The sequence below is a fragment of the Neolamprologus multifasciatus genome, chromosome 9, assembly GCF_963576455.1.
Source record: "Neolamprologus multifasciatus chromosome 9, fNeoMul1.2, whole genome shotgun sequence".
Taxonomy (NCBI): domain Eukaryota; kingdom Metazoa; phylum Chordata; class Actinopteri; order Cichliformes; family Cichlidae; genus Neolamprologus; species Neolamprologus multifasciatus.
The window spans coordinates 12,602,074-12,629,666 of record NC_140447.1 but is presented as its reverse complement, the minus strand read 5'-3'; the positions used below and the strand labels follow the sequence as shown (position 1 = coordinate 12,629,666).

General features: G+C 42.1%; 1 protein-coding gene and 2 pseudogenes across 1 annotated transcript; 2 read left to right on the top strand and 1 right to left on the bottom strand.

The window, feature by feature from the left end:
- Positions 1-4,965: 4,965 nt before the first annotated feature.
- Positions 4,966-8,638, bottom strand: LOC146511203 (paraneoplastic antigen Ma3 homolog). Its single transcript, XM_085172959.1, has 2 exons — positions 8,388-8,638; positions 4,966-8,004 (listed from the first exon to the last, which is right to left on the bottom strand). The coding sequence occupies exon 2, from the start codon at positions 7,243-7,245 to the stop codon at positions 5,527-5,529; it is 1,719 nt and encodes a 572-aa protein (XP_085029085.1). The 5' UTR covers positions 7,246-8,004; positions 8,388-8,638; the 3' UTR covers positions 4,966-5,526.
- Positions 8,639-10,148: 1,510 nt separating this feature from the next.
- On the top strand, positions 10,149-19,903 carry LOC146511202 (B-cell receptor CD22-like; annotated as a pseudogene).
- Positions 19,904-20,904: 1,001 nt separating this feature from the next.
- Positions 20,905-27,593, top strand: LOC146511201 (sialic acid-binding Ig-like lectin 12; annotated as a pseudogene).

The following is a 27,593-nucleotide window of genomic DNA, read 5'->3' as shown; positions in this document are numbered from 1 at the left end:
ACAAGAAACACAATATTTCAACACCCCAAGAAAAGGAAAAAAGAAAAGAAAATAGCATGTGAGTGTCCAGTTCCTTATGGTGTCAGTTTATTCAGTTACCCACTGCCCTGGGTTAAGAACTGAAAACGACCTGAATCTCAGGCGGGGAAAAAGTAGCAAAAGAAAATGATAAAGTATCTCTCAGGTGGGCTTCCCTTTGTTTTTTCCCTACCGCCCTCCTGGTACGGCAGGCATCCACGTGTTGGCGTCCTGACACACAGAAGGCCTCCACAGCAGCAACAGTGTCTTAGACCCACGATACCAGCTCCTCACTTGGCACACATGGAACTGTACCTCAAAAAAAAAAACAGTCTGCACACAAATACGCAGAATGTTAGATGTCCACATTCCTTAAATGTCCTTGGTTCTTTTAAATATTAAAATAAATTTGCATCTTGTGACACAATAAAAGTAAATACACCGGTATTACTGTGCATCACCCGCAGTTACAGCTACAGCACAGCTATTGCACGTGAACTGCGCATAACCACTTAGCTGGCCGCGGCTGAACTAGCAGGCCCAAAAAAGAAAAAACACTAGACACTCATAATAAACAAACTGTCACAACATCACAATACTATAAAAAACACATCTTAAACATCATTAAACACATTTACTACTATTCTGACTGGTTAGTTATTTATTTCAGTGCATTGAACTGCAATAGCGGTGCTAAGTGAGCTAGGCTAACTCACCAGAATAGTTCAAAAAGTTCGAAGAAACACTCCGACTCCTTCGAGGTAGGTACCCGTCTGTGGTTCACCGCTAACGACAGCTCTCTCACAAATGTTATTTGAACCTCTTTTTTTCTCTCTCTTTCAACTGGAAAACCGTGCTCCGCGGCAGCATGGAGTTTTTCCTTGCTGTCTTTGTTCCCCTACACCACACCTTCACGCGCACTGAGCTGCAGATGATGCCTTCAGGGCATGCCCGGAAATTAAACTATCAAACAAGAACTACAATGCATTCAAAGAACCCTGTACTTCTGATTGCTGTAAATCTTACCAGGGTTACATTCTCCCCCTCTAGACTGCATGAGTCCCAGCATGCATACCTGCCCCCACAGGTACAGACACGTGTGAAATAGCAGCCCCTAAAGCCTGAAAGAATGAACTGATGGCCAAGGTTAAAGGCTCCCCCAGCTCATCGTAGGTGAGTTTCCGAGGAGGACGTCTCTCCCTAGCTGAACGCCTGACACTTGTGTTCTCGGACTCTTGACTCTCAGATACTACATTGTCAGTGTCTGCAACTACAGGGTCTGTGGTGATGAGATCTGTGTTCTCTTCATCAGGTGAGATTTGTGTTATATCAGGTTCAGGAATATCAATCACAATATGGTCCGGAGTCCTACAGTGTGAAGTAGGATGTGTAACTGAACCACTATTCTCAGAGCTAACAAGAGGAGTTCCTGGTTGAAGCTCGTGAGTAGGTCTTTCAGGTAAGTGTGCGGAACTTTGGGGCACAAAAGAAGGGGTGTCTGGGTTTAATACCCTGGAAACTGGCTGAGGCTCATTGAAGCCTCCTTCCCTCTGCAGGAAAGGATTCTTCGTGATGATTTCTGGCACCCATGTATTAGGATACAGTTCATCTTCATCACTATACGACTCGTCCTCCTGACAATCAGTGTCCCCTTGCACGCCTTTTGTTGTTTTGCCCCTCAGTCTCATTTTTCTCGATGCGTCAGTGGAAGAACTTTGCTCTCTGATCTCAGTTACAGGTAGGAACCCGCACGGCAAAAGAAGGTCTCTATGCAACGTACGGTGTGGCCCCTCCCCTGCCTCAGGTTTGACTACATAAACAGGACTGTTGCTAATCCGTCTGACAACAACATGGATTTTCTGTTCCCACCGATCTGCCAGTTTGTGTTTCCCCCTGATATTCACGTTTCTCACTAAGATCCTATCCCCTTCTAAGAGTTCAGCTGCCCTGACCTCCCTGTCAAACCTAGCCTTGTTCTTCTCTCCCATCTTCTTGGCATTTTTAGCAGCTAATGAGTAGCTCTCCTGTAGGCGTTGACGAAGGCCCTTGACATACTCTGAGTGGGTCTTGTGACTTGCCATATCAGGTTGGATTCCCAGGACAAGATCAACTGGCAGTCTGGGCTGCCTACCAAACATTAGTTCGTAAGGCGAATAGCCTGTTGTACTGTTTCTCGTGCAATTGTATGCGTGGACCAGAGGTTTGACAAAATCTCTCCAATGATATTTGTCTCTCTCTTCCAGGGTCCCTAGCATACCAAGGAGGGTCCGGTTAAACCGTTCCACTGGGTTTCCCCGGGGATGGTACGGGGTGGTACGGACTTTGTCTGCTCCTATCAGTGTGCAGAGTTCTCTGATCGTCTTAGACTCAAAGTCCCTGCCCTGGTCGCTGAGCAGACGACTGGGGAACCCGTAGTGAACAATAAAGTTCTCCCATAAAGCCTTCGCAACAGTTCTGGCTTTCTGATCCCTAGTTGGCACCGCCACAGCAAATTTTGTAAAGTGGTCGGTGATGACTAAAATGTTTCTCGTGTCGCTATCATCTGGCTCAAGGGATAGATAATCCATACAAAGAAGTTCAAGCGGATAAGTAGCAGAAATGTTTTCCAAAGGCGCGGCCCTCTGAGGCACAGCCTTCCTCCTGAAACAGCGTTCGCACTTTTTGCACTTCTCCTCGATATCTCTGGCCATTCTCGGCCAGTAGAACCTGGCACGAGCAAGTTGAAGTGCACGCTCAGAACCGAGATGGCCAACATCATCATGCACTCCTTGCAGTGCCCTCTCTCTGAACTGTTCGGGTAAGACCAACTGATGCACCAGTTCACCTCGCTCAGACCACTTCCTGTACAGGACACCATCCCTGAGTTCAAGTTTTTTCCACTCCCTGAGAAGAAGTCTGACATCGGGATGTTCAAGATTTGTCTCTCTGAAACTGGGTTTTACAGCTCTCCTCACAAAGGTGATGACACGTGAGAGAGACGGATCATTATTTTGAGCATTACACCAGTCAGAGTTAGCCATGGATGGTAAAGTGTCCTCACCGAAAACATCAGGCACTACAGAAGGGTCGACAACAAGAGACTCTGCAATGACAGGCCGCTCTGAATGAGGGTGACGTTCATCTCTAACCATCACAAGATGACGTTGACATAATGCAGAGAACACCTCATGATCCATGTCATCTCCTGCTTCCATGAACCGTTTTTTCATGTCCTCTATTCTCTCTCTTTCTTTAGTGAAAGCTTCATCCTCAAGAGGAGGACCTTGAGGCCGCCGGGATAACCCATCTGCATCGCGGTTGGCCTGCCCTGCTCTGTACTTGATGGTAAACTGGTAAGTAGAAAGAGCGGCTAACCAGCGATGACCAGCAGCATCTAACTTCGCAGATGTCAAGACGTATGTGAGGGGGTTGTTGTCGGTAAGCACAGTGAAACTTGACCCATAAAGGAAATCACTGAACTTTTCACAAACGGCCCATTTTAAGGCCAAGAATTCGAGTTTGTGCGTGGGATAGTTTCTCTCGCTCTTGGAAAGACCTCGGCTGGCATACGCGACAACTCTGAGCTTCCCCTCCTGCTCTTGATAGAGCGCTGCCCCCAATCCATTGCGACAAGCGTCAGTATGTACAACATATGGTAGTTGCGGATTCGCAAAAGCAAGGATGGGCGCAGACGTCAATTTCTTGATCAGAGTTCTGAATGCATTCTCACACTCGGAAGTCCAGTCCTCACCGAGCGGTGCATTAGGGCTCACAAGAGGCGTGAAGCGCTCCCTCTTGTACACTTTGCCCCTTTTCTTTGGTGGATAGTAGCTTGCTGTCAGGCTATTAAGAGGTTTGGCTATCTGGGAATATCCTTCGACAAACCGCCGATAATACCCAGCGAAGCCTAAGAAACATTTAAGCTCTTTCCTATTTGAAGGACGAGGCCAGTCTCTCAAGGCGGATATCTTGTCAGGGTCAGTATGAACTCCTCGTGCATCCACGACATGACCAAGATACTTCACTGACGCCTTAAAGAAGTGACATTTTTCCGGAGAAAGCTTTAGACCGAAATCTTTAAGACGGTTCAGCACCTTCATGAGTCGTGCTTCATGTTCTTCCAATGTGTCTGAAAAGACACATTGGAACACAAGCGGTTTTAGGCTTGTCTTCTTTGGCCATCTCAACCTGGTAATAACCAGATTTAAGGTCCATGACGGAGAACCATTTAGCACCGCTAAGGGCAGCAAAGGTCTCCTCAATGTTTGGAAGAGCGTATGCATCTCTGATGGTTCGAGCATTTAGCTTCCTGTAGTCGATGCATAACCTGATAGAACCATTCTTTTTCCGGACCAAGACCACTGGGGATGCAAAAGGGCTCTGTGACTCTTTAATGATTCCTGCATCAAGCAGTTCCTTAAGATGCTCCTTGACTGCCTCCCTGTCACTGGGATGAATAGGCCTTGGCCTCTCCTTAAAAGGAGTCTCGTCATGTAGCCTGATGTGATGTTTCACTGCAGTGGTGTGACCATATGACAGGTCATCCACAGCAAAGACTTCTGGAACAGATCTAAGCTTGGTGATGATACGATCTTTCCATTGTTCAGATATTGGTGAATCATCAAGATTGAACTCGAGGTTGTCACTGTCAGGCTTATTGTGATGAGAGTCACCTTTCACTGGTCCAAGCGATGTGACCTGCTGAGCTGCACATATTTGAGCAATGATGCATTTTGGCTGCAGCGTAACATCATGGTCACTAAGATTACGCAGGACGACCGGGACCTTGCAGCTAGACTTAAATGGAATGTCCATCAGAGCAGCTTCAAGGAACACGCCACCTGGCAACCTGTGATGTTCATTGGGTTCAAGCACAAATGTGGTCTGACTGTTCCTTTTCAACCTGACATCACCTGTGATGCAGCACTTTTGTTTTGCAGGGATGGTGATGGAATTTCCACCATGTAACCTGACAGGGCGAGCATGGTTGTTGAGGTCATGGATCTGGGCAATATGTTGGAAAATCACTGCAAAATCTCTAGAGAAGAGTTTGCAAACAACCTCTGGACCATCCTGTTCAAGTACTTGTTCATAGAGTCGTAATAACACATTGGTACCAATCAACAGGGGGGTCCTGCTGTTGAACTGACACTCTGGCACCACAAGTGCTAACACGACTAGCTCCTCTTTCCTGCCAGGAACGGACAGCGGGAAAGTGACACGTGCTTCTATGTAACCAAGATAGGGGACCTGCTGTCCACCTGCTCCTTCGATTTCAAGAAGGGCATGAATTGGATGTATAGGTAAGTGAGACAGATGGTTCTTATGGAAACACTCGGACACTGTTGTAACTTGTGAGCCGGTGTCCATTATGGACTCACACTGTACACCCTCAAGAAAGACAGAAGCCGCACAACGAGGACCTACAAGCCCTGCAGGTATAGATCGCTCTGTGCAACGGTGGGTTTCAGTCATTGTGTGGGTTATCATCAACTGCAGCTCCTGGATGTCCCACAACAGGAGCTGCTACTAGTTTAAAGTGAATGGGGAAGCAGCCTGCTGAGCTAAAATCTTATCCTGCCTCTCCCGGAGTTCTGCATTTTTCTTGCGAACCAGTGTGGGGTTGGGTTCATTGGAGCAATGAGCAGCAATGTGGTTGTCTTCCCCACACTTAAAACAAAACCACGGCCTCGGGATTCCAGGCACCTTAAGGCCCCTCTTCATGTTACTACTACTGATTGCAAAGCAGTCGGTCTTTTGAGTACTCGCTCTCTGATTTTGTGCTAGTTTTTCAACTTGCTTTGTCAGTTCAGCTATCTTGTTCTCAATGTTAGAGGTTTCATCTCGCTCTGCTTTTACCACTAGGGGAGGATTACTATCATGAGTGAGGCTCGGTGGCCTTTTGTTTAGCTTTTCCAGCTGTTTAGTTAGCTCATTTACCTTCTTTTCAAGCTTTGATGTCTCATTCGGCTTTGTGTTAGGCAGTGGGACAGGCTCACAGTCATAAGAGGGCATATCAAAAATATGGTGGGCATACATGTTAGCTTTCAAAGCACCTAAATGCTTTTTCATCCTATCTAGCTTTGTGGAACGGCGGTCTTCCTCAGTTCTCAGCATGAGGAGGAATTCGGGAAATGTTGGTGGATTTCCCTTTTTGCACTCTAACTGTAAGCCGATGATGATGCTCTGATCCCAACAGCCCCTACAAAACTGTCTGAGCAAATGATCATTGGAATTTTCAGCTGAGGCTCCCCCTCTAGAAATTGCTCTTGTGAGGAGGCTATGGAGCCTGTTCAAGTATGCTGATGGCTTCTCTCCACTATCTTGGTTAGAGCCGAGAAATGCCGCAAACAACTCCCCTCCATCCTCCACAACACCAAAAGCAGAGTCAAGCTGAGTGATGTAGACACTTGGTGGTAAAGAGATGCCAAGGGGCTTCACAACATCAGCTGCTGGAGTCAGCAAGCTCTCAAGAATCCTTCTCACCTTGTGAGCATCATTCAAGGAAGGATCGTTAAGGAGAAGATCAACTTGGGTGCGCCATGTTTCGTAGTCCACCTCACCGTTTGGCCTTGGCATCCGCCCAGAGAAGGTGCGCAACCTTATTTGTGGGGATGGTGAAGTGGTGGACTCACTTCGGATGACATGCTCCACAACCACTTTCTGGATCTGGGGGGGGTTAAAAACATCCTCACTGATGTGGACTGGGCTCGTTGGTAAACTAGCAGATGCACTATAAACATGTGTGGGCTCCGCAGGCTCATTTTGATCATTATTAGGTGTGTTAGCATCTTGAGCTGCATGGGCCGGTGTAGCATTACTGTGTACGTCATGTGATGTGCCCTGGTTCCCATGCAGTTCCTCCTGAAGCACATTCAAGAAACCTTTCCTGCCACTGTCTGCGACAGACTTTAGTTCGTCCAGGTATCTGCGAGCTATCTCCCTCCCCACCACTTCCTGACAAACATCTCTAATGGTCCTCGCAAACCACATCACAGCGGGGTCCTTTGGACTTGGTACGGTACCCAAGGTAATGGGGTCGATTCTAGAGATAGACCTGTCAGATGCATATTGGATCAGGGCTCTACCCTCTGGTTGTCCTGATTCGTCAGGGATCCTGACTAATTTAGAAATGTCTCCATTAACTTTGAACACAGCAGTTATTTCCTCATCTGTGTATTCTGGTCCTATACCTGTTACATACAGGGAGTTCTGACCATTAACCTCAAAACGGTTGCAAATATCCATAACTGACTCAGTGGAACAAATGTCAAAATCTCAAACGTGCGTAGTGTGGGGTGGAAGATCAGAAAGCTACTATTAACCAATCTCCTGGCTGGCTCGCCACTTTTTATGTAACCTGGACGTGTGTCCCTCTATCTATAAAGAGATGATCTATACTGCTCGCCCAAGTGCAATGTCTACAATATCCGAATCTAGGTTTGGGAAGGAGATTGGCAGTAGCAACTCTGTAAGAGCAATAAGACTTCCAACCCACATAACACGCACAACCACAGGTTTGTGAAACAAAGTTTGCTTTATATATATTTTCCTTGGATCAGTTCCCTTTGCTCATCCTCAATGTAGGGATACCTTTAAATGCAGTAACCATCTCAAATGCATAACAAAAATAATTGAACAATCAAAATAGATTTAAGACAAGAAACACAATATTTCAACACCCCAAGAAAAGGAAAAAAGAAAAGAAAATAGCATGTGAGTGTCCAGTTCCTTATGGTGTCAGTTTATTCAGTTACCCACTGCCCTGGGTTAAGAACTGAAAACGACCTGAATCTCAGGCGGGGAAAAAGTAGCAAAAGAAAATGATAAAGTATCTCTCAGGTGGGCTTCCCTTTGTTTTTTCCCTACCGCCCTCCTGGTACGGCAGGCATCCACGTGTTGGCGTCCTGACACACAGAAGGCCTCCACAGCAGCAACAGTGTCTTAGACCCACGATACCAGCTCCTCACTTGGCACACATGGAACTGTACCTCAAAAAAAAACAGTCTGCACACAAATACGCAGAATGTTAGATGTCCACATTCCTTAAATGTCCTTGGTTCTTTTAAATATTAAAATAAATTTGCATCTTGTGACACATTAAAAGTAAATACACCGGTATTACTGTGCATCACCCGCAGTTACAGCTACAGCACAGCTATTGCACGTGAACTGCGCATAACCACTTAGCTGGCCGCGGCTGAACTAGCAGGCCCAAAAAAGAAAAAACACTAGACACTCATAATAAACAAACTGTCACAACATCACAATACTATAAAAAACACATCTTAAACATCATTAAACACATTTACTACTATTCTGACTGGTTAGTTATTTATTTCAGTGCATTGAACTGCAATAGCGGTGCTAAGTGAGCTAGGCTAACTCACCAGAATAGTTCAAAAAGTTCGAAGAAACACTCCGACTCCTTCGAGGTAGGTACCCGTCTGTGGTTCACCGCTAACGACAGCTCTCTCACAAATGTTATTTGAACCTCTTTTTTTCTCTCTCTTTCAACTGGAAAACCGTGCTCCGCGGCAGCATGGAGTTTTTCCTTGCTGTCTTTGTTCCCCTACACCACACCTTCACGCGCACTGAGCTGCAGATGATGCCTTCAGGGCATGCCCGGAAATTAAACTATCAAACAAGTACTACAATGTATTAAAGAACCCTGTTCTTCTGATTGCTGTAAATCTTACCAGGGTTACACTGGCATGGTGACACCGCCAGTATTAACCTGCAGGGCTGGACTGGGACAAAAAAATCGGCCCGGGCATTTTGACTAGAGACCGGCGCACCAGGTATTAAAGCCATAAAGCCTTTGAATGAAAACAAACGCTGTTGTGACAGTGATGTACAGTCTTGTTGGTATATGTATGATTTCTATACATTTTATGTCAGATAAAAACTTTGTTCGCAAGATTCAGATGATTATTTAATAAAAGCTAGACATTTTAAATGAGAATAAGAAAGAAAAGTATTTCTTTGTGCCCCCCTTTCCCTGTTAATGCCCCCCTGGCCCCCTGGCAAAACTTTGCTAGACCCGCCCCTGCACAGTTACCAGCTGTCAGCTACTTAGAAAAGGATCCTGGTGTTATTTGTCTCTCAGAAACAGTTCATAACTTCCCTTCAACTCATTCATGTCACCTAAAAGGTAAACCTGTTTCTCCATCACCTGTTCAGCTCTGATGATTCAGTAAGGACATCTCCTGGTTTCATCTTCATGTTTCCCTCTCACCACATATCCAAACCGATATCATGACCAGCAGCTTTTACAGCTGTGGCTCCAGCAAACATCAGATGATACTAGTACTAGTATGATACTAATATGTGCTGCTTTTCGGTCTGGTTACTGTCTGGTTACTACCGTTTATGTCAGAACTGGTGCCATAATGGCACCAGATACCGGTACCCATCCCTAAACTGGAGGTTGAGATTAAAGCTTTCAGTTTTAACCAGTTTGAATCATTTGTGCTCATACATCTGCAGAATACTCGTGTGTGTATAATTACTGTTGATATTGTAAGGATTCGAGATGGGTGGGGTTTGCTTTTTCTGTTTTCTTGAGCTGGTGAGTGGGCGTGGTCGCAGTTCTCGGGCTGTTCAGCTTGTGGTGTTTGGCATCGTCAAGCTGGTGAAGAACAGCGGTGTGCCAGCTGTGCTTCAGCTCTGTGGTAATGGGCTCATTCCGGGAATCTCCAGCTGTAATCTTCGTCTTCTCGTCATCCCTCTGTAGAGCTACTCCTACTAAGATCACTCGTCTGTTTACTCCGTTCGCCCCCCCGGAGAACAGCGTTAGGCACGGATTCCTCACTTCGGACTTCCACGCCTCGCCTGCTTACCTGGATTTCTCCTCATCACCTTCCTGCACCTTTCGCAAACGTCCAGCGACCTGCCCGTCTGCTCCCATTAATCTAACGTTACTGTGTGTGCGCTTATCACCGGTCTTTGTCCTCTTCCTTTCTCCTCAGGTCCTTCCCGTTTCACCTGCTCACCAAGTGTTTCCATTTTCCTTCTTTAATTCACCATAAATCAACTTTTTTTTACGTGTTTGTATGACTGAGTTGGTTTGCTCCTTTGAATCCACTCTTAGTGAAACATGGCAGAGATAATATAATTTCATGATGTTATTAAATATATAGTATAAAAGCACAAAACCTTAGAATAACTCAAGTTGGTAAAGAAGTTCTTTGATGGTTTGTAAGTACTTTGAGACTTTAACGATGTTGTAATCTTTGACTTCTTTTATCAGAGGATATTAACAGGAAGGACAGATAAGTGACTATTTTCCTGCTTTGGTCAGAGCATCATGTGATGCCATGCCCGTAGCAGCTTTGCAACCAAGCAGGCTGGCCTTAGCTCACTTTCTTAAAGAGCATGTTCTCCTTCTGAACTTCCTTCTTTTTAACAGCAGTCAGGCTACATGGTTCACTGTAACTGTGCTAAAACCCCCTCATTTCGTCGTGAAATCACTCGTTCACTTGGTAAGGAAACATTTCACTGTTACTCTCTAAAACTAATAATTATTTATTCTTTTACTTAAATGAAAGACGCATTAAGTAATTTAATGTAATATGTATTAAATTTTACTTAGTTGTGTTGTTGTTTTAAATGAACTGTGTGATTATAGATTCAGAGAGATCACTGCCAAGAAAAAAAATGTTGTTAAATAGGGGAAGTTCTCTTGTGAAACAACTTTAACAGACTGTCGGTGCTGTTTTAAAACTTCATGTGTGGAATGATTAGATAAACAGATTTATTTGTGTTTGTGTGTTAAAATGCAGGGAAGGAGTTTGTGAACATGGTGACAGTCGGCATGTTATCGGTTCTCCTCTTTGTGTCAGGTGAGCCGTTTGTTCACTTATATTGAAATCATTTAAAATGTGAATTTTATTTGGAAGAAAAAGTGACCCTACAGCTACTTTTTCCAACTGTTATTGTCCTAACTTGAAATTGAAACGCTTTAATTGGTAATTTCTCTTTGGTTTGTTTACAAAACAAGAATTTAAATGATAACAGAAGAAGAAGTCAAATGACTGAAAGGGTGTTGGCTGAAGCTACAGCTTGTAACACCTACAGCTTAAGAAAAAATAAAGAAAGTATATTAAATCAACTACACTTTTAATGTCTAATTTAAAAACTGAATCATGACAAAAGAAAAAGAAATAATCAGTAACCCTTTATGTCTAATTGAGCTCTAGATGAGCTCTGTTAAAACCTGCGATTGTGTAATAAACACACAGATACAAAAATCAATGTAATTGAATCATTTAATCAAAGATTATGTTTTAAGTCTTGTCTGGACTACAGTACAGTATTAATGTGTGAATAACTTAATCCATGAATTGTATTTACAGGTGCTTTGGCAGACTGTACAAAACTACCAGGACTCTCCATAACTGCACCAAAGAAGCTGGAAGCACTGAGTGGATCTTGTTTGCAAATCCCATGTAACTTGGACATGAAATTTATCAGCACAAGAAAAATCTTTGGAGTGTGGATTAAAAATGATTCTAGATTCAGTATCGAAAATTCAAAAATGTGATCTTCAACAGTAGTGGAGCAGGTAGCATCTATCCAATGAGTATTACTGGGAACCTGAGTCAGAGAGACTGCACCACTCTGTTTTCTAATTTAACCACCACATACACAGACACATACTTCTTCAGAGTAGAGAGTGAACCATTCAAGGCAACAGCTTCTTGTGATCCTCTTCAAATAACAGTCAGAGGTAACGAATTCTTGCTTTTTCATAGTTAAAGCAAACAATAATTTTGTAGTTTTGTTCTTGATTGTTAGATTTTTTTTCTCTGTCTATGTCTGTTGAGGATATACTATATTACAGTCACAATTATTGTCTTAATAGCCTGAATGGTGTTTATATTTCCTTATTTATAATGTTTGCTCTGCTCAGGATCTGATTTCTAAAATTATCTATGAATTTTGGATAACGAGATCACAGGATGAAGTTTGAAGATTTAAACATGTATAAAGTGTAGTGTGCTCTTCATTTCTAATATGTTTGTGATTTGAAACCACAGATTCTCCTTGGAGGCCCGATATTACAATCCCAGGTGATCTGAAGGAGAAGGAGTCTGTCACTATAACCTGCTCAGCTCTCACTCCCTGTCCACACTCCCCTCCTCAACTCACCTGGAATCTCACACAAGACTCTCACAACAAAATAGAGCAAAACACAGATGGAAGCTTTACAACTAAAATCCAGCAGACCATCACTCTGTCAGACACACATGATGGAAAGAAGATCAGCTGCTCTGCCAGATATCCTGTGAACCAAGGAAAAGACACCAAGACAGCAGAGACAGAAGAGACTCTCAGTGTTTCATGTAAGACAATCAGAGTTTATTGTTGGATCCTGTCAACATATCATGATTGATGGGATCCACATTATTTATCATTCTGTTTATAATGAATAATGGGGATATGTGTGAATCTTTTTCTCCAGATTCTCCCAAAGACACCTCAGCATCCATCAGTACATCAGTTTTGGTGTCAGCAGGCAGCTGGGTGAACCTGACCTGCTCCAGCAGAGCCAAACCTCCAGTCAGCAGCTTCACCTGGTTCAAGAAGAGCAGAGATGGAGCTGTGAAAGTGTCTGAAGGAGAGATTTACAGCTTCAATGTAACAGATGGAGGAGTTTATTACTGTGTGGCCACTAATGATCTGGGTAATCAGACATCAGCAGAGACTCATCTTAATATTTCAGGTAAATGTAGAATGATAGATGAAAAGGCTCAATTCTAAACATTGTGTTTAATTTTAGTCATAACAGATTGATCAAAATAATCAGGAATGGGATAAATCTTTTCAGAAAAATGTAGGTAGTCAGCTGTTCATCACGGTTGAACATCTTCACAAAGTACAAGTGCAAACAGAAGGGGAAAGTAAAATAAGGAGGCTGGACATATATGAATGAACACTGAGTATACCGAGCAGAAAGACAAAACATGTGTTTCTTTAGGAACTGATACGTGGTGGGCTGCTGTTGGAGGGATCCTTGGGATCATCACACTTATTTGTTTGGTTTTCATCATTTGGTAAGTGTCTGTTTCTTAACCTATTTTAATTTTTTTTTTTTAGCATTGTGAGTAGCTTGTTCATCACTTTGTTTATTTGTTTGTATTAGGTATTTCACAACATTGTCTTATATTTTGCCTAAATACTGTAAATTGTTACATTTTGGATGAATGTCTCAGACAAAATTAGGATGTTTTGGTGTGCATTTTACATTTATATGGTCGCAGAAGTAGATTTAAGTTAACATGACATCAAAATCAAACGTAAAGTTGGACAGCTACTCAGGGTTGTTGCCATTCCTGCTGGTGGCCACAAGGTGGCCACATAGCACAACATGAGTCCGTTAATGACTCAGATAATTGTTTCTGCACTGAAGAAACTTCAGGGTTGAGTCAATCATACTTGAACGTTTCAGGAAAGTAATTTTACTATACTATACCATATATATATATATATATATATATATATATATATATATATATATATATATATATATATATATATATATATATTTTTTTTTTTCCCCTTTTACTTCTACAGTTAAGCTAAAATTTGTCTTGTTCCTTTTAGGCGACTGAAGTCAGTCAAACATGGAGCTTCTGATCAGACACAGGTGGGAGAACTGAACTTTATTGTGGTTTTACATGACTGCACAATAGTGACTGCAGTCTTTTCAATTCAGTTTAATTTTTTTCATATAACGCCAAGCCAGCTTCATGAAGAGCTTTATAGTGTAAGGTAAAGACCCTACAATAACAGACAAAAAACCCCAACAATCCCAACAAGTGCCCTATGAGGAAGCACTTGGTGACAGCAGGAAGGAAAAACTCCCTTTAAACCAGAAGAAACCTCCAGCAGAACCAGGCTCAGGGAGGGGCCACCATCTGCTGCACCTGGTTGGGTTGAGGGGAGGAAGACACGACAAAGACACCCTGTGGAAGAGAGCCAGAGATTAAACATAATTAAATGGAGAGTGGCATATAAACGCACAGTGAGTGAAAAAGCAACATAATGGGAATCATCCAGCAGACTATACCAACTGCAGTGTAATAAGGGAGGATTCAGAGTCACTGATCCAGTCCTAACTATAGGCTTTATTAAAAAGAAAATCTTATCTTAAAAATCTTAGAAAAGTAGAGGGTGTGTGTCTCCTGCATCCAAACTGGAAGCTGGTTCCACAGAGGGGCCTGAAAGCTGAATACTCTGCCTCCCAGTAAGTAAACCAGCAGTCTGAGGACAAAGTGCTCTAATGGGGTGAGACAGAGCCGATTCCTCACTCACATACAAATGCGATTAAACGTCCTGTTTTTTTGTGTTTTACTTGCTTTCAAAGCATCAAGTTGCTACTCTGAAGGTATCAAATTATATCACTGATTGAGTCGAACAGAGTTTTCCCCCAGTTCTTCATTACATCTCAAGTTTGGTGTGTTTGATTTCAGAGTCTGTCTCTCCAAGAAGCAGCCAGAACAGCAGAAAATGAAAACATCCATTATGGACAGATTGACTTCTCCAAGCAGAAACCCGGACCTTCTTTAGACCGATTGCAGGAGAGCACACAGCAGCAGGATTTGGTGTATTCACAGGTCAAAGTGTGCAAGACTCAAAGCAGAGACAGGCCATCACAGACAGCTGATGGCCCAGAGTGTATCTACGCTCAAGTGCAGAAGAAATGAGTGTGGAAGTGTCTGTTGGTGAAAAATGCTCTCTTCTAATTCATTACAAAGAACCCGTTCAGGATGTTCATGTCTGATGAACATATATTTGTAGAATAGCGCTTCCATACAATATGTCTTTTAAAAAGGTACTTTGAATGGTAAATAGCCTGTATTTGTAAAGCGCTTTTACTAGTCCCCCCTAGGGACCCCAAAGCGCTTTACACACCCAGTCATCCACTCATTCACACACTGGTGGAGGCAAGCTACAGTTGTAGCTACAGCTGCCCTGGGGCAGACTGACAGAAGCGAGGCTGCCATATCGCGCCGTCGGCCCTTCTGGCCAACACCAGTAGGCGGTAGGTGAAGTGTCTTGCCCAAGGACACAACGACCGAGACTGTCCAAGCCGGGGCTCGAACCAGCAACCTTCCGATTACAAGACGAACTCCCAACTCTTGAGCCACGAAGTGAAGTTTGATTAGCTGTTTATCTCCAGTAAAATATTTATTATTATTTTTATCATTTTGTGTATTTTTGTGTATTTATAATGAGTTTATCATATATTTTATTTTTAATGTTCCTAAAATTAAGATGATGCACATCCATCGATCCATCTTCATCCGCTTTATCCGAGGCTGGGTCGCGGGGGCAGCAGCCTAAGCAAAGAGGCCCAGACCTCCCTCTCCCTCTCCCCAGCCACCTCCTCCAGCTTATCCGGGGGAACACCAAGGCGTTCCCAGGCCAGCCGAGAGATATAATCTCTCCAGCATCTCCTGTGTCTGCCCCGGGGCCTCCTCCCAGTGGGACATGCTTGGAACACCTCACCCAGGAGGCGCCCAGGGGGCATCCTTGTCAGATGCCCGAACCACCTCAGCTGGCTCCTTTCGATGTGGAGCAGCAGCGGCTCTACTCTGAGCCCCTACTCTGAGATGATGCACAGTTATCAGATTTTCTCTTTAATGGCTTGGCATTCAATTTTTCAATTCAATTCAATTTTATTTATATAGCGCCAAATCACAACAAATGTCGCCTCAAGGCGCTTCATAGATACAGAGAAAAGCCCAACAATCATATGACCCCCTATGAGCAAGCACTTTGGCGACAGTGGGAAGGAAAAACTCCCTTTTAACAGGAAGAAACCTCCGGCAGAACCAGGCTCAGGGAGGGGCGGCCATCTGCTGCGACCGGTTGGGGTGAGAGAAGGAAGACAGGGTAAAGACATGCTGTGGAAGAGAGACAGAGATTAATAACAGATACGATTCAATACAGAGAGGTCTGTTAATACATAGTGAGTGAGAAAGGTGACTGGAAAGGAAAAACTCAATGCATCATGGGAATCCCCCGGCAGCCTACATCTATTGCAGCATAACTAAGGGAGGATTCAGGGTCACCTGGTCCAGCCCTAACTATATGCTTTAGCAAAAAGGAAGGTTTTAAGCCTAATCTTAAAAGTAGAGATAGTGTCTGTCTCCTGAATCCAAACTGGAAGCTGGTTCCACAGAAGAGGGGCCTGAAAACTGAAGGCTCTCCCTCCCATTCTACTTTTAAATACTCTAGGAACAACAAGTAGGCCTGCAGAGCGAGAGCGAAGTGCTCTAATAGGGTGATATGGTACTACAAGGTCATTAAGATAAGATGGGGCCTGATTATTTAAGACCTTGTATGTGAGGAGCAGGATTTTGAATTCAATTCTGGATTTAACAGGAAGCCAATGAAGGGAAGCCAAAACAGGAGAAATATGCTCTCTCTTTCTAGTCCCTGTCAGTACTCTTGCTGCAGCATTTTGGATTAACTGAAGGCTTTTCAGTGAGTTTTTTGACATCCTGATAATAATGAATTGCAGTAGTCTAGCCTGGAAGTAATAAATGCATGAACTAGTTTTTCAGCGTCACTCTGAGACAGGATATTTCTAATTTTAGAGATGTTGCGCAAATGGAAGAACGCAATCTTACATATTTGTTTAATATGTGCGTTGAAGGACATATCCTGGTCAAAAATGACTCCAAGGTTCCTCACAGTGTTACTGGAGGCCAAGGTAATGCCATCCAGAGTAAGAATCTGGTTAGATACCATATTTCTAAGCTTTTCAGCGCCGAGTACAATGACCTCAGTTTTATCTGAGTTAAGAAGCAGAAAGTTAGTGGCCATCCAAGTCTTTATGTCTTTAAGACATTCAAGTGAAATATACGTTTGTATTTATTGAGCCAAAATATTGTGTTCTTGGAGGAGAAGCAAAACTGCAAAATGTTGCATGAAATTAGCTTCTTACATTTATTAACCTTCCCAAACTAATGTATCATGTTTTACTCTGAAGTTTTACTTATAACCCACAGTAAATATCACACTAACACCCTCACAATTCCTAATACACTGTTTATTTAAAAAATGGGGATGTGCAATGTTTACTTTATTATGTACACATTGCTAGTATTGGGTTGGCCTCCCTTTTGCCAGTCTTAATTCTTTGTGGCAGAGATTTAACACGGTGTTGGAAACATTTTGCAACATTTTGTATCACAGCTGCTGTGGAGGGCATTTGAGTAAAACTCATTCTATTATTAAAAAAAACACAATCTGATATAATCTGAATATTGTGACATGGTGGCTTAGTCTGCTGAATATCCATTACACCACCAACAACCTGACCTGTTATTAGCGAGGATCACTCCATTCTTTCACGATGATCTTCATGTTGTGCTATCAGAGATGCTCTTCTGTGGGTGGTTATTTGCATAACTTTCAGCTTTCTGTAAGCTTGAAGTAGTCGACCAATTCTCCTGTAATGTCTGGCATCATCAACATGTTTTTTTCCCCCATCACTCACTGGATGTTTTCCAGTGAGAACATTACAGATGGCTGTGTGGGGAAATCCCAGTAGATCAGAAGTTTTGAAATACTTGGAGCAGACATTCAAAGTCACTTAAATCACCTTTCTATCTATTTCTGATGTCTCCATGCATGAATGCTGGTACACAACTGGATGATTAGATATTTATGTTAACGAGTGAATGTAAATGGCAATACATTGGTTTGTTTGTTAGTGAAAATGAAACACGGTCATTAATTAATGATTATAATAATCATAATTTCATTTTCACTAAAATGAGTAGCCAGTACACCTGCAATATCATGATATTTCTGTATGTGACATCCGTACCCTAAACCTAATTTCAGGTACCGGATGTTAACATGCTGCCATTAGGCATACTCAACTAAGATACTACAACTGTAATGTTACAGTTTCATAAACAGAGGTGCGTTTTGTGTCTTCATTCAAATTGTCATGATTGTTACAGTTTCTCTATTGGCCTGGTCTTTTATACTCTGCTTTGACCTCTGGTGTGCCTTAACACCACACAGGCGGACAACAGTAGGTAAGCAGGTTAACAGGACTGTGTGCTTCATTCTTGTAGATGATTTGTCATATAGTAATCAAGAAGATGTGAAAGATAATGTTAAAAGTGAAGAGAGGAAATGAGAAAAAGTGAAAGATGAGAGGACAGACTATGTTAGAAATGTGTTAGATGACGACAACAAGAGCAGCAAGGCACATATAGCCTTAAATAGGAATGGGTATCGTTTAGGTTTTATCCGATACCGGTGTCAAACTAGTACTTTTGAAATGGTGCCGGTGCTCAAACCAGTGCTTAAAGAATGGAGAACACAAAATTGGTCCAAAAACCTCTCATGTTCAGCTGTTTTTTTGTAAAAAGATAACAATGTTAGCCTTCTCTGCAGCTATGGGGCATATATGGTATCACTGTTGGCTGGAAGCAGTGCTTAAACAATGGAAAAAACACAAACTTTGTCCAAAAACCTCTCATGTTTAACTGTTTTCCACTTTTTCTTTGGTCATTTTAGCCTTTTTTGCCAGGGTGAAGGGAGTATCTGCCATCAAACAAGAAGACAGCCGCATGTAGCTATGATGATGTTTGCTAGTTCACCTTACATGCATTAATTTAATAACGTGTTTAGCCTACTCAACGTAAATTACACACGAACAACATTAAGCTCGCCCAGAGAAGAACAGCTGCTGCTGCCACCATCATCCATCATCATTTCTGCTACACTGGCAGGGCTAGGGGCCAGGATTGTACTCTCGGGTTTTTGGGGGATGTTGCTCCGGGTCAGATAACAGGCAACCCACCCGCACTCGGTTTGCGCAGTGGCGTGTCTAGAAAATATTTGTTGGGGGGGCCAGGTAGGGGCACAGATTTGGAAAAGGGTGGCAGGTATAATTGGCAGATGATGTTGAAAAAAATTCTACCAACTGTTAGTATTTTTACTGACATATAGTGCACATATGTTTTGTGCAAAAACATTTTTGAATATTAAAATACGAACATTTCTAACATACAATCGGCAGATTAGCCAATGCCAATGCAAAATTTTATCTGCCTATTAAAAAAAGAAGATAATCTTCTCACAAACTGGTGTTTGACTTTGAAACAGGAAAAAAGTGGGGAAACAAATGAAAAGACTAACATTTGAATGAAACCTGAAAGCAAGTAAATACTTTCTATGCTGCCTTATGATAAACTTTGGTAATACTGATGTATAAAGAACAACACTCGCTGATGATGAAATACAGTCAGCTGGCATGGTGACACTGCCAGTATTAACCTGCAGGGCTGGACTGGGACAAAAAAATCGGCCCGGGCATTTTGACTAGAGACCGGCGCACCAGGTATTAAAGCCATAAAGCCTTTGAATGAAAACAAACGCTGTTGTGACAGTGATGTACAGTCTTGTTGGTATATGTATGATTTCTATACATTTTATGTCAGATAAAAACTTTGTTCGCAAGATTCAGATGATTATTTAATAAAAGCTAGACATTTTAAATGAGAATAAGAAAGAAAAGTATTTCTTTGTGCCTCCCTTTCCCTGTTAATGCCCCCCTGGCCCCCTGGCAAAACTTTGCTAGACCCGCCCCTGCACAGTTACCAGCTGTCAGCTACTTAGAAAAGGATCCTGGTGTTATTTGTCTCTCAGAAACAGTTCATAACTTCCCTTCAACTCATTCATGTCACCTAAAAGGTAAACCTGTTTCTCCATCACCTGTTCAGCTCTGATGATTCAGTAAGGACATCTCCTGGTTTCATCTTCATGTTTCCCTCTCACCACATATCCAAACCGATATCATGACCAGCAGCTTTTACAGCTGTGGCTCCAGCAAACATCAGATGATACTAGTACTAGTATGATACTAATATGTGCTGCTTTTCGGTCTGGTTACTGTCTGGTTACTACCGTTTATGTCAGAACTGGTGCCATAATGGCACCAGATACCGGTACCCATCCCTAAACTGGAGGTTGAGATTAAAGCTTTCAGTTTTAACCAGTTTGAATCATTTGTGCTCATACATCTTCAGAATACTCGTGTGTGTATAATTACTGTTGATATTGTAGGATTTGAGATGGGTGGGGTTTGCTTTTTCTGTTTTCTTGAGCTGGGTGAGTGGGCGTGGTCGCAGTTCTCGGGCTGTTCAGCTTGTGGTGTTTGGCATCGTCAAGCTGGTGAAGAACAGCGGTGTGCCAGCTGTGCTTCAGCTCTGTGGTAATGGGCTCATTCCGGGAATCTCCAGCTGTAATCTTCGTCTTCTCGTCATCCCTCTGTAGAGCTACTCCTACTAAGATCACTCGTCTGTTTACTCCGTTCGCCCCCCCGGAGAACAGCGTTAGGCACGGATTCCTCACTTCGGACTTCCACGCCTCGCCTGCTTACCTGGATTTCTCCTCATCACCTTCCTGCACCTTTCGCAAACGTCCAGCCACCTGCCCGTCTGCTCCCATTAATCTAACGTTACTGTGTGTGCGCTTATCACCGGTCTTTGTCCTCTTCCTTTCTCCTCAGGTCCTTCCCATTTCACCTGCTCACCAAGTGTTTCCATTTTCCTTCTTTAATTCACCATAAATCAACTTTTTTTTACGTGTTTGTATGACTGAGTTGGTTTGCTCCTTTGAATCCACTCTTAGTGAAACATGGCAGAGATAATATAATTTCATGATGTTATTAAATATATAGTATAAAAGCACAAAACCTTAGAATAACTCAAGTTGGTAAAGAAGTTCTTTGATGGTTTGTAAGTACTTTGAGACTTTAACGATGTTGTAATCTTTGACTTCTTTTATCAGAGGATATTAACAGGAAGGACAGATAAGTGACTATTTTCCTGCTTTGGTCAGAGCATCATGTGATGCCATGCCCGTAGCAGCTTTGCAACCAAGCAGGCTGGCCTTAGCTCACTTTCTTAAAGAGCATGTTCTCCTTCTGAACTTCCTTCTTTTTAACAGCAGTCAGGCTACATGGTTCACTGTAACTGTGCTAAAACCCCCTCATTTCGTCGTGAAATCACTCGTTCACTTGGTAAGGAAACATTTCACTGTTACTCTCTAAAACTAATAATTATTTATTCTTTTACTTAAATGAAAGACGCATTAAGTAATTTAATGTAATATGTATTAAATTTTACTTAGTTGTGTTGTTGTTTTAAATGAACTGTGTGATTATAGATTCAGAGAGATCACTGCCAAGAAAAAAAATGTTGTTAAATAGGGGAAGTTCTCTTGTGAAACAACTTTAACAGACTGTCGGTGCTGTTTTAAAACTTCATGTGTGGAATGATTAGATAAACAGATTTATTTGTGTTTGTGTGTTAAAATGCAGGGAAGGAGTTTGTGAACATGGTGACAGTCGGCATGTTATCGGTTCTCCTCTTTGTGTCAGGTGAGCCGTTTGTTCACTTATATTGAAATCATTTAAAATGTGAATTTTATTTGGAAGAAAAAGTGACCCCACAGCTACTTTTTCCAACTGTTATTGTCCTAACTTGAAATTGAAACGCTTTAATTGGTAATTTCTCTTTGGTTTGTTTACAAAACAAGAATTTAAATGATAACAGAAGAAGAAGTCAAATGACTGAAAGGGTGTTGGCTGAAGCTACAGCTTGTAACACCTACAGCTTAAGAAAAAATAAAGAAAGTATATTAAATCAACTACACTTTTAATGTCTAATTTAAAAACTGAATCATGACAAAAGAAAAAGAAATAATCAGTAACCCTTTATGTCTAATTGAGCTCTAGATGAGCTCTGTTAAAACCTGCGATTGTGTAATAAACACACAGATACAAAAATCAATGTAATTGAATCATTTAATCAAAGATTATGTTTTAAGTCTTGTCTGGACTACAGTACAGTATTAATGTGTGAATAACTTAATCCATGAATTGTATTTACAGGTGCTTTGGCAGACTGTACAAAACAACCAGGACTCTCCATAACTGCACCAAAGAAGCTGGAAGCACTGAGTGGATCTTGTTTGCAAATCCCATGTAACTTGGACATGAAATTTATCAGCACAAGAAAAATCTTTGGAGTGTGGATTAAAAATGATTCTAGATTCAGTATCGAAAATTCAAAAAATGTGATCTTCAACAGTAGTGGAGCAGGTAGCATCTATCCAATGAGTATTACTGGGAACCTGAGTCAGAGAGACTGCACCACTCTGTTTTCTAATTTAACCACCACATACACAGACACATACTTCTTCAGAGTAGAGAGTGAACCATTCAAGGCAACAGCTTCTTGTGATCCTCTTCAAATAACAGTCAGAGGTAACGAATTCTTGCTTTTTCATAGTTAAAGCAAACAATAATTTTGTAGTTTTGTTCTTGATTGTTAGATTTTTTTTCTCTGTCTATGTCTGTTGAGGATATACTATATTACAGTCACAATTATTGTCTTAATAGCCTGAATGGTGTTTATATTTCCTTATTTATAATGTTTGCTCGGCTCAGGATCTGATTTCTAAAATGATCTATGAATTTTAGATAACGAGATCACAGGATGAAGTTTGAAGATTTAAACATGTATAAAGTGTAGTGTGCTCTTCATTTCTAATATGTTTGTGATTTGAAACCACAGATTCTCCTTGGAGGCCCGATATTACAATCCCAGGTGATCTGAAGGAGAAGGAGTCTGTCACTATAACCTGCTCAGCTCTCACTCCCTGTCCACACTCCCCTCCTCAACTCACCTGGAATCTCCACAAGACTCTCACAACAAAATAGAGCAAAACACAGATGGAAGCTTTACAACTAAAATCCAGCAGACCATCACTCTGTCAGACACACATGATGGAAAGAAGATCAGCTGCTCTGCCAGATATCCTGTGAACCAAGGAAAAGACACCAAGACAGCAGAGACAGAAGAGACTCTCAGTGTTTCATGTAAGACAATCAGAGTTTATTGTTGGATCCTGTCAACATATCATGATTGATGGGATCCACATTATTTATCATTCTGTTTATAATGAATAATGGGGATATGTGTGAATCTTTTTCTCCAGATTCTCCCAAAGACACCTCAGCATCCATCAGTACATCAGTTTTGGTGTCAGCAGGCAGCTGGGTGAACCTGACCTGCTCCAGCAGAGCCAAACCTCCAGTCAGCAGCTTCACCTGGTTCAAGAAGAGCAGAGATGGAGCTGTGAAAGTATCTGAAGGAGAGATTTACAGCTTCAATGTAACAGATGGAGGAGTTTATTACTGTGTGGCCACTAATGATCTGGGTAATCAGACATCAGCAGAGACTCATCTTAATATTTCAGGTAAATGTAGAATGATAGATGAAAAGGCTCAATTCTAAACATTGTGTTTAATTTTAGTCATAACAGATTGATCAAAATAATCAGGAATGGGATAAATCTTTTCAGAAAAATGTAGGTAGTCAGCTGTTCATCACGGTTGAACATCTTCACAAAGTACAAGTGCAAACAGAAGGGGAAAGTAAAATAAGGAGGCTGGACATATATGAATGAACACTGAGTATACCGAGCAGAAAGACAAAACATGTGTTTCTTTAGGAACTGATACGTGGTGGGCTGCTGTTGGAGGGATCCTTGGGATCATCACACTTATTTGTTTGGTTTTCATCATTTGGTAAGTGTCTGTTTCTTAACCTATTTTAATTTTTTTTTTTTAGCATTGTGAGTAGCTTGTTCATCACTTTGTTTATTTGTTTGTATTAGGTATTTCACAACATTGTCTTATATTTTGCCTAAATACTGTAAATTGTTACATTTTGGATGAATGTCTCAGACAAAATTAGGATGTTTTGGTGTGCATTTTACATTTATATGGTCGCAGAAGTAGATTTAAGTTAACATGACATCAAAATCAAACGTAAAGTTGGACAGCTACTCAGGGTTGTTGCCATTCCTGCTGGTGGCCACAAGGTGGCCACATAGCACAACATGAGTCCGTTAATGACTCAGATAATTGTTTCTGCACTGAAGAAACTTCAGGGTTGAGTCAATCATACTTGAACGTTTCAGGAAAGTAATTTTACTATACTATACCATATATATATATATATATATATATATATATATATATATATATATATATATATATATATATATATAATTATTTCTTTTTTTCCCCTTTTACTTCTACAGTTAAGCTAAAATTTGTCTTGTTCCTTTTAGGCGACTGAAGTCAGTCAAACATGGAGCTTCTGATCAGACACAGGTGGGAGAACTGAACTTTATTGTGGTTTTACATGACTGCACAATAGTGACTGCAGTCTTTTCAATTCAGTTTAATTTTTTTCATATAACGCCAAGCCAGCTTCATGAAGAGCTTTATAGTGTAAGGTAAAGACCCTACAATAACAGACAAAAAACCCCAACAATCCCAACAAGTGCCCTATGAGGAAGCACTTGGTGACAGCAGGAAGGAAAAACTCCCTTTAAAACCAGAAGAAACCTCCAGCAGAACCAGGCTCAGGGAGGGGCCACCATCTGCTGCACCTGGTTGGGTTGAGGGGAGGAAGACACGACAAAGACACCCTGTGGAAGAGAGCCAGAGATTAAACATAATTAAATGGAGAGTGGCATATAAACGCACAGTGAGTGAAAAAGCAACATAATGGGAATCATCCAGCAGACTATACCAACTGCAGTGTAATAAGGGAGGATTCAGAGTCACTGATCCAGTCCTAACTATAGGCTTTATTAAAAAGAAAATCTTATCTTAAAAATCTTAGAAAAGTAGAGGGTGTGTGTCTCCTGCATCCAAACTGGAAGCTGGTTCCACAGAGGGGCCTGAAAGCTGAATACTCTGCCTCCCAGTAAGTAAACCAGCAGTCTGAGGACAAAGTGCTCTAATGGGGTGAGACAGAGCCGATTCCTCACTCACATACAAATGCGATTAAACGTCCTGTTTTTTTGTGTTTTACTTGCTTTCAAAGCATCAAGTTGCTACTCTGAAGGTATCAAATTATATCACTGATTGAGTCGAACAGAGTTTTCCCCCAGTTCTTCATTACATCTCAAGTTTGGTGTGTTTGATTTCAGAGTCTGTCTCTCCAAGAAGCAGCCAGAACAGCAGAAAATGAAAACATCCATTATGGACAGATTGACTTCTCCAAGCAGAAACCCGGACCTTCTTTAGACCGATTGCAGGAGAGCACACAGCAGCAGGATTTGGTGTATTCACAGGTCAAAGTGTGCAAGACTCAAAGCAGAGACAGGCCATCACAGACAGCTGATGGCCCAGAGTGTATCTACGCTCAAGTGCAGAAGAAATGAGTGTGGAAGTGTCTGTTGGTGAAAAATGCTCTCTTCTAATTCATTACAAAGAACCCGTTCAGGATGTTCATGTCTGATGAACATATATTTGTAGAATAGCGCTTCCATACAATATGTCTTTTAAAAAGGTACTTTGAATGGTAAATAGCCTGTATTTGTAAAGCGCTTTTACTAGTCCCCCCTAGGGACCCCAAAGCGCTTTACACACCCAGTCATCCACTCATTCACACACTGGTGGAGGCAAGCTACAGTTGTAGCTACAGCTGCCCTGGGGCAGACTGACAGAAGCGAGGCTGCCATATCGCGCCGTCGGCCCTTCTGGCCAACACCAGTAGGCGGTAGGTGAAGTGTCTTGCCCAAGGACACAACGACCGAGACTGTCCAAGCCGGGGCTCGAACCAGCAACCTTCCGATTACAAGACGAACTCCCAACTCTTGAGCCACGAAGTGAAGTTTGATTAGCTGTTTATCTCCAGTAAAATATTTATTATTATTTTTATCATTTTGTGTATTTTTGTGTATTTATAATGAGTTTATCATATATTTTATTTTTAATGTTCCTAAAATTAAGATGATGCACATCCATCGATCCATCTTCATCCGCTTTATCCGAGGCTGGGTCGCGGGGGCAGCAGCCTAAGCAAAGAGGCCCAGACCTCCCTCTCCCTCTCCCCAGCCACCTCCTCCAGCTTATCCGGGGGAACACCAAGGCGTTCCCAGGCCAGCCGAGAGATATAATCTCTCCAGCATCTCCTGTGTCTGCCCCGGGGCCTCCTCCCAGTGGGACATGCTTGGAACACCTCACCCAGGAGGCGCCCAGGGGGCATCCTTGTCAGATGCCCGAACCACCTCAGCTGGCTCCTTTCGATGTGGAGCAGCAGCGGCTCTACTCTGAGCCCCTACTCTGAGATGATGCACAGTTATCAGATTTTCTCTTTAATGGCTTGGCATTCAATTTTTCAATTCAATTCAATTTTATTTATATAGCGCCAAATCACAACAAATGTCGCCTCAAGGCGCTTCATAGATACAGAGAAAAGCCCAACAATCATATGACCCCCTATGAGCAAGCACTTTGGCGACAGTGGGAAGGAAAAACTCCCTTTTAACAGGAAGAAACCTCCGGCAGAACCAGGCTCAGGGAGGGGCGGCCATCTGCTGCGACCGGTTGGGGTGAGAGAAGGAAGACAGGGTAAAGACATGCTGTGGAAGAGAGACAGAGATTAATAACAGATACGATTCAATACAGAGAGGTCTGTTAATACATAGTGAGTGAGAAAGGTGACTGGAAAGGAAAAACTCAATGCATCATGGGAATCCCCCGGCAGCCTACATCTATTGCAGCATAACTAAGGGAGGATTCAGGGTCACCTGGTCCAGCCCTAACTATATGCTTTAGCAAAAAGGAAGGTTTTAAGCCTAATCTTAAAAGTAGAGATAGTGTCTGTCTCCTGAATCCAAACTGGAAGCTGGTTCCACAGAAGAGGGGCCTGAAAACTGAAGGCTCTCCCTCCCATTCTACTTTTAAATACTCTAGGAACAACAAGTAGGCCTGCAGAGCGAGAGCGAAGTGCTCTAATAGGGTGATATGGTACTACAAGGTCATTAAGATAAGATGGGGCCTGATTATTTAAGACCTTGTATGTGAGGAGCAGGATTTTGAATTCAATTCTGGATTTAACAGGAAGCCAATGAAGGGAAGCCAAAACAGGAGAAATATGCTCTCTCTTTCTAGTCCCTGTCAGTACTCTTGCTGCAGCATTTTGGATTAACTGAAGGCTTTTCAGTGAGTTTTTTGACATCCTGATAATAATGAATTGCAGTAGTCTAGCCTGGAAGTAATAAATGCATGAACTAGTTTTTCAGCGTCACTCTGAGACAGGATATTTCTAATTTTAGAGATGTTGCGCAAATGGAAGAACGCAATCTTACATATTTGTTTAATATGTGCGTTGAAGGACATATCCTGGTCAAAAATGACTCCAAGGTTCCTCACAGTGTTACTGGAGGCCAAGGTAATGCCATCCAGAGTAAGAATCTGGTTAGATACCATATTTCTAAGCTTTTCAGCGCCGAGTACAATGACCTCAGTTTTATCTGAGTTAAGAAGCAGAAAGTTAGTGGCCATCCAAGTCTTTATGTCTTTAAGACATTCAAGTGAAATATACGTTTGTATTTATTGAGCCAAAATATTGTGTTCTTGGAGGAGAAGCAAAACTGCAAAATGTTGCATGAAATTAGCTTCTTACATTTATTAACCTTCCCAAACTAATGTATCATGTTTTACTCTGAAGTTTTACTTATAACCC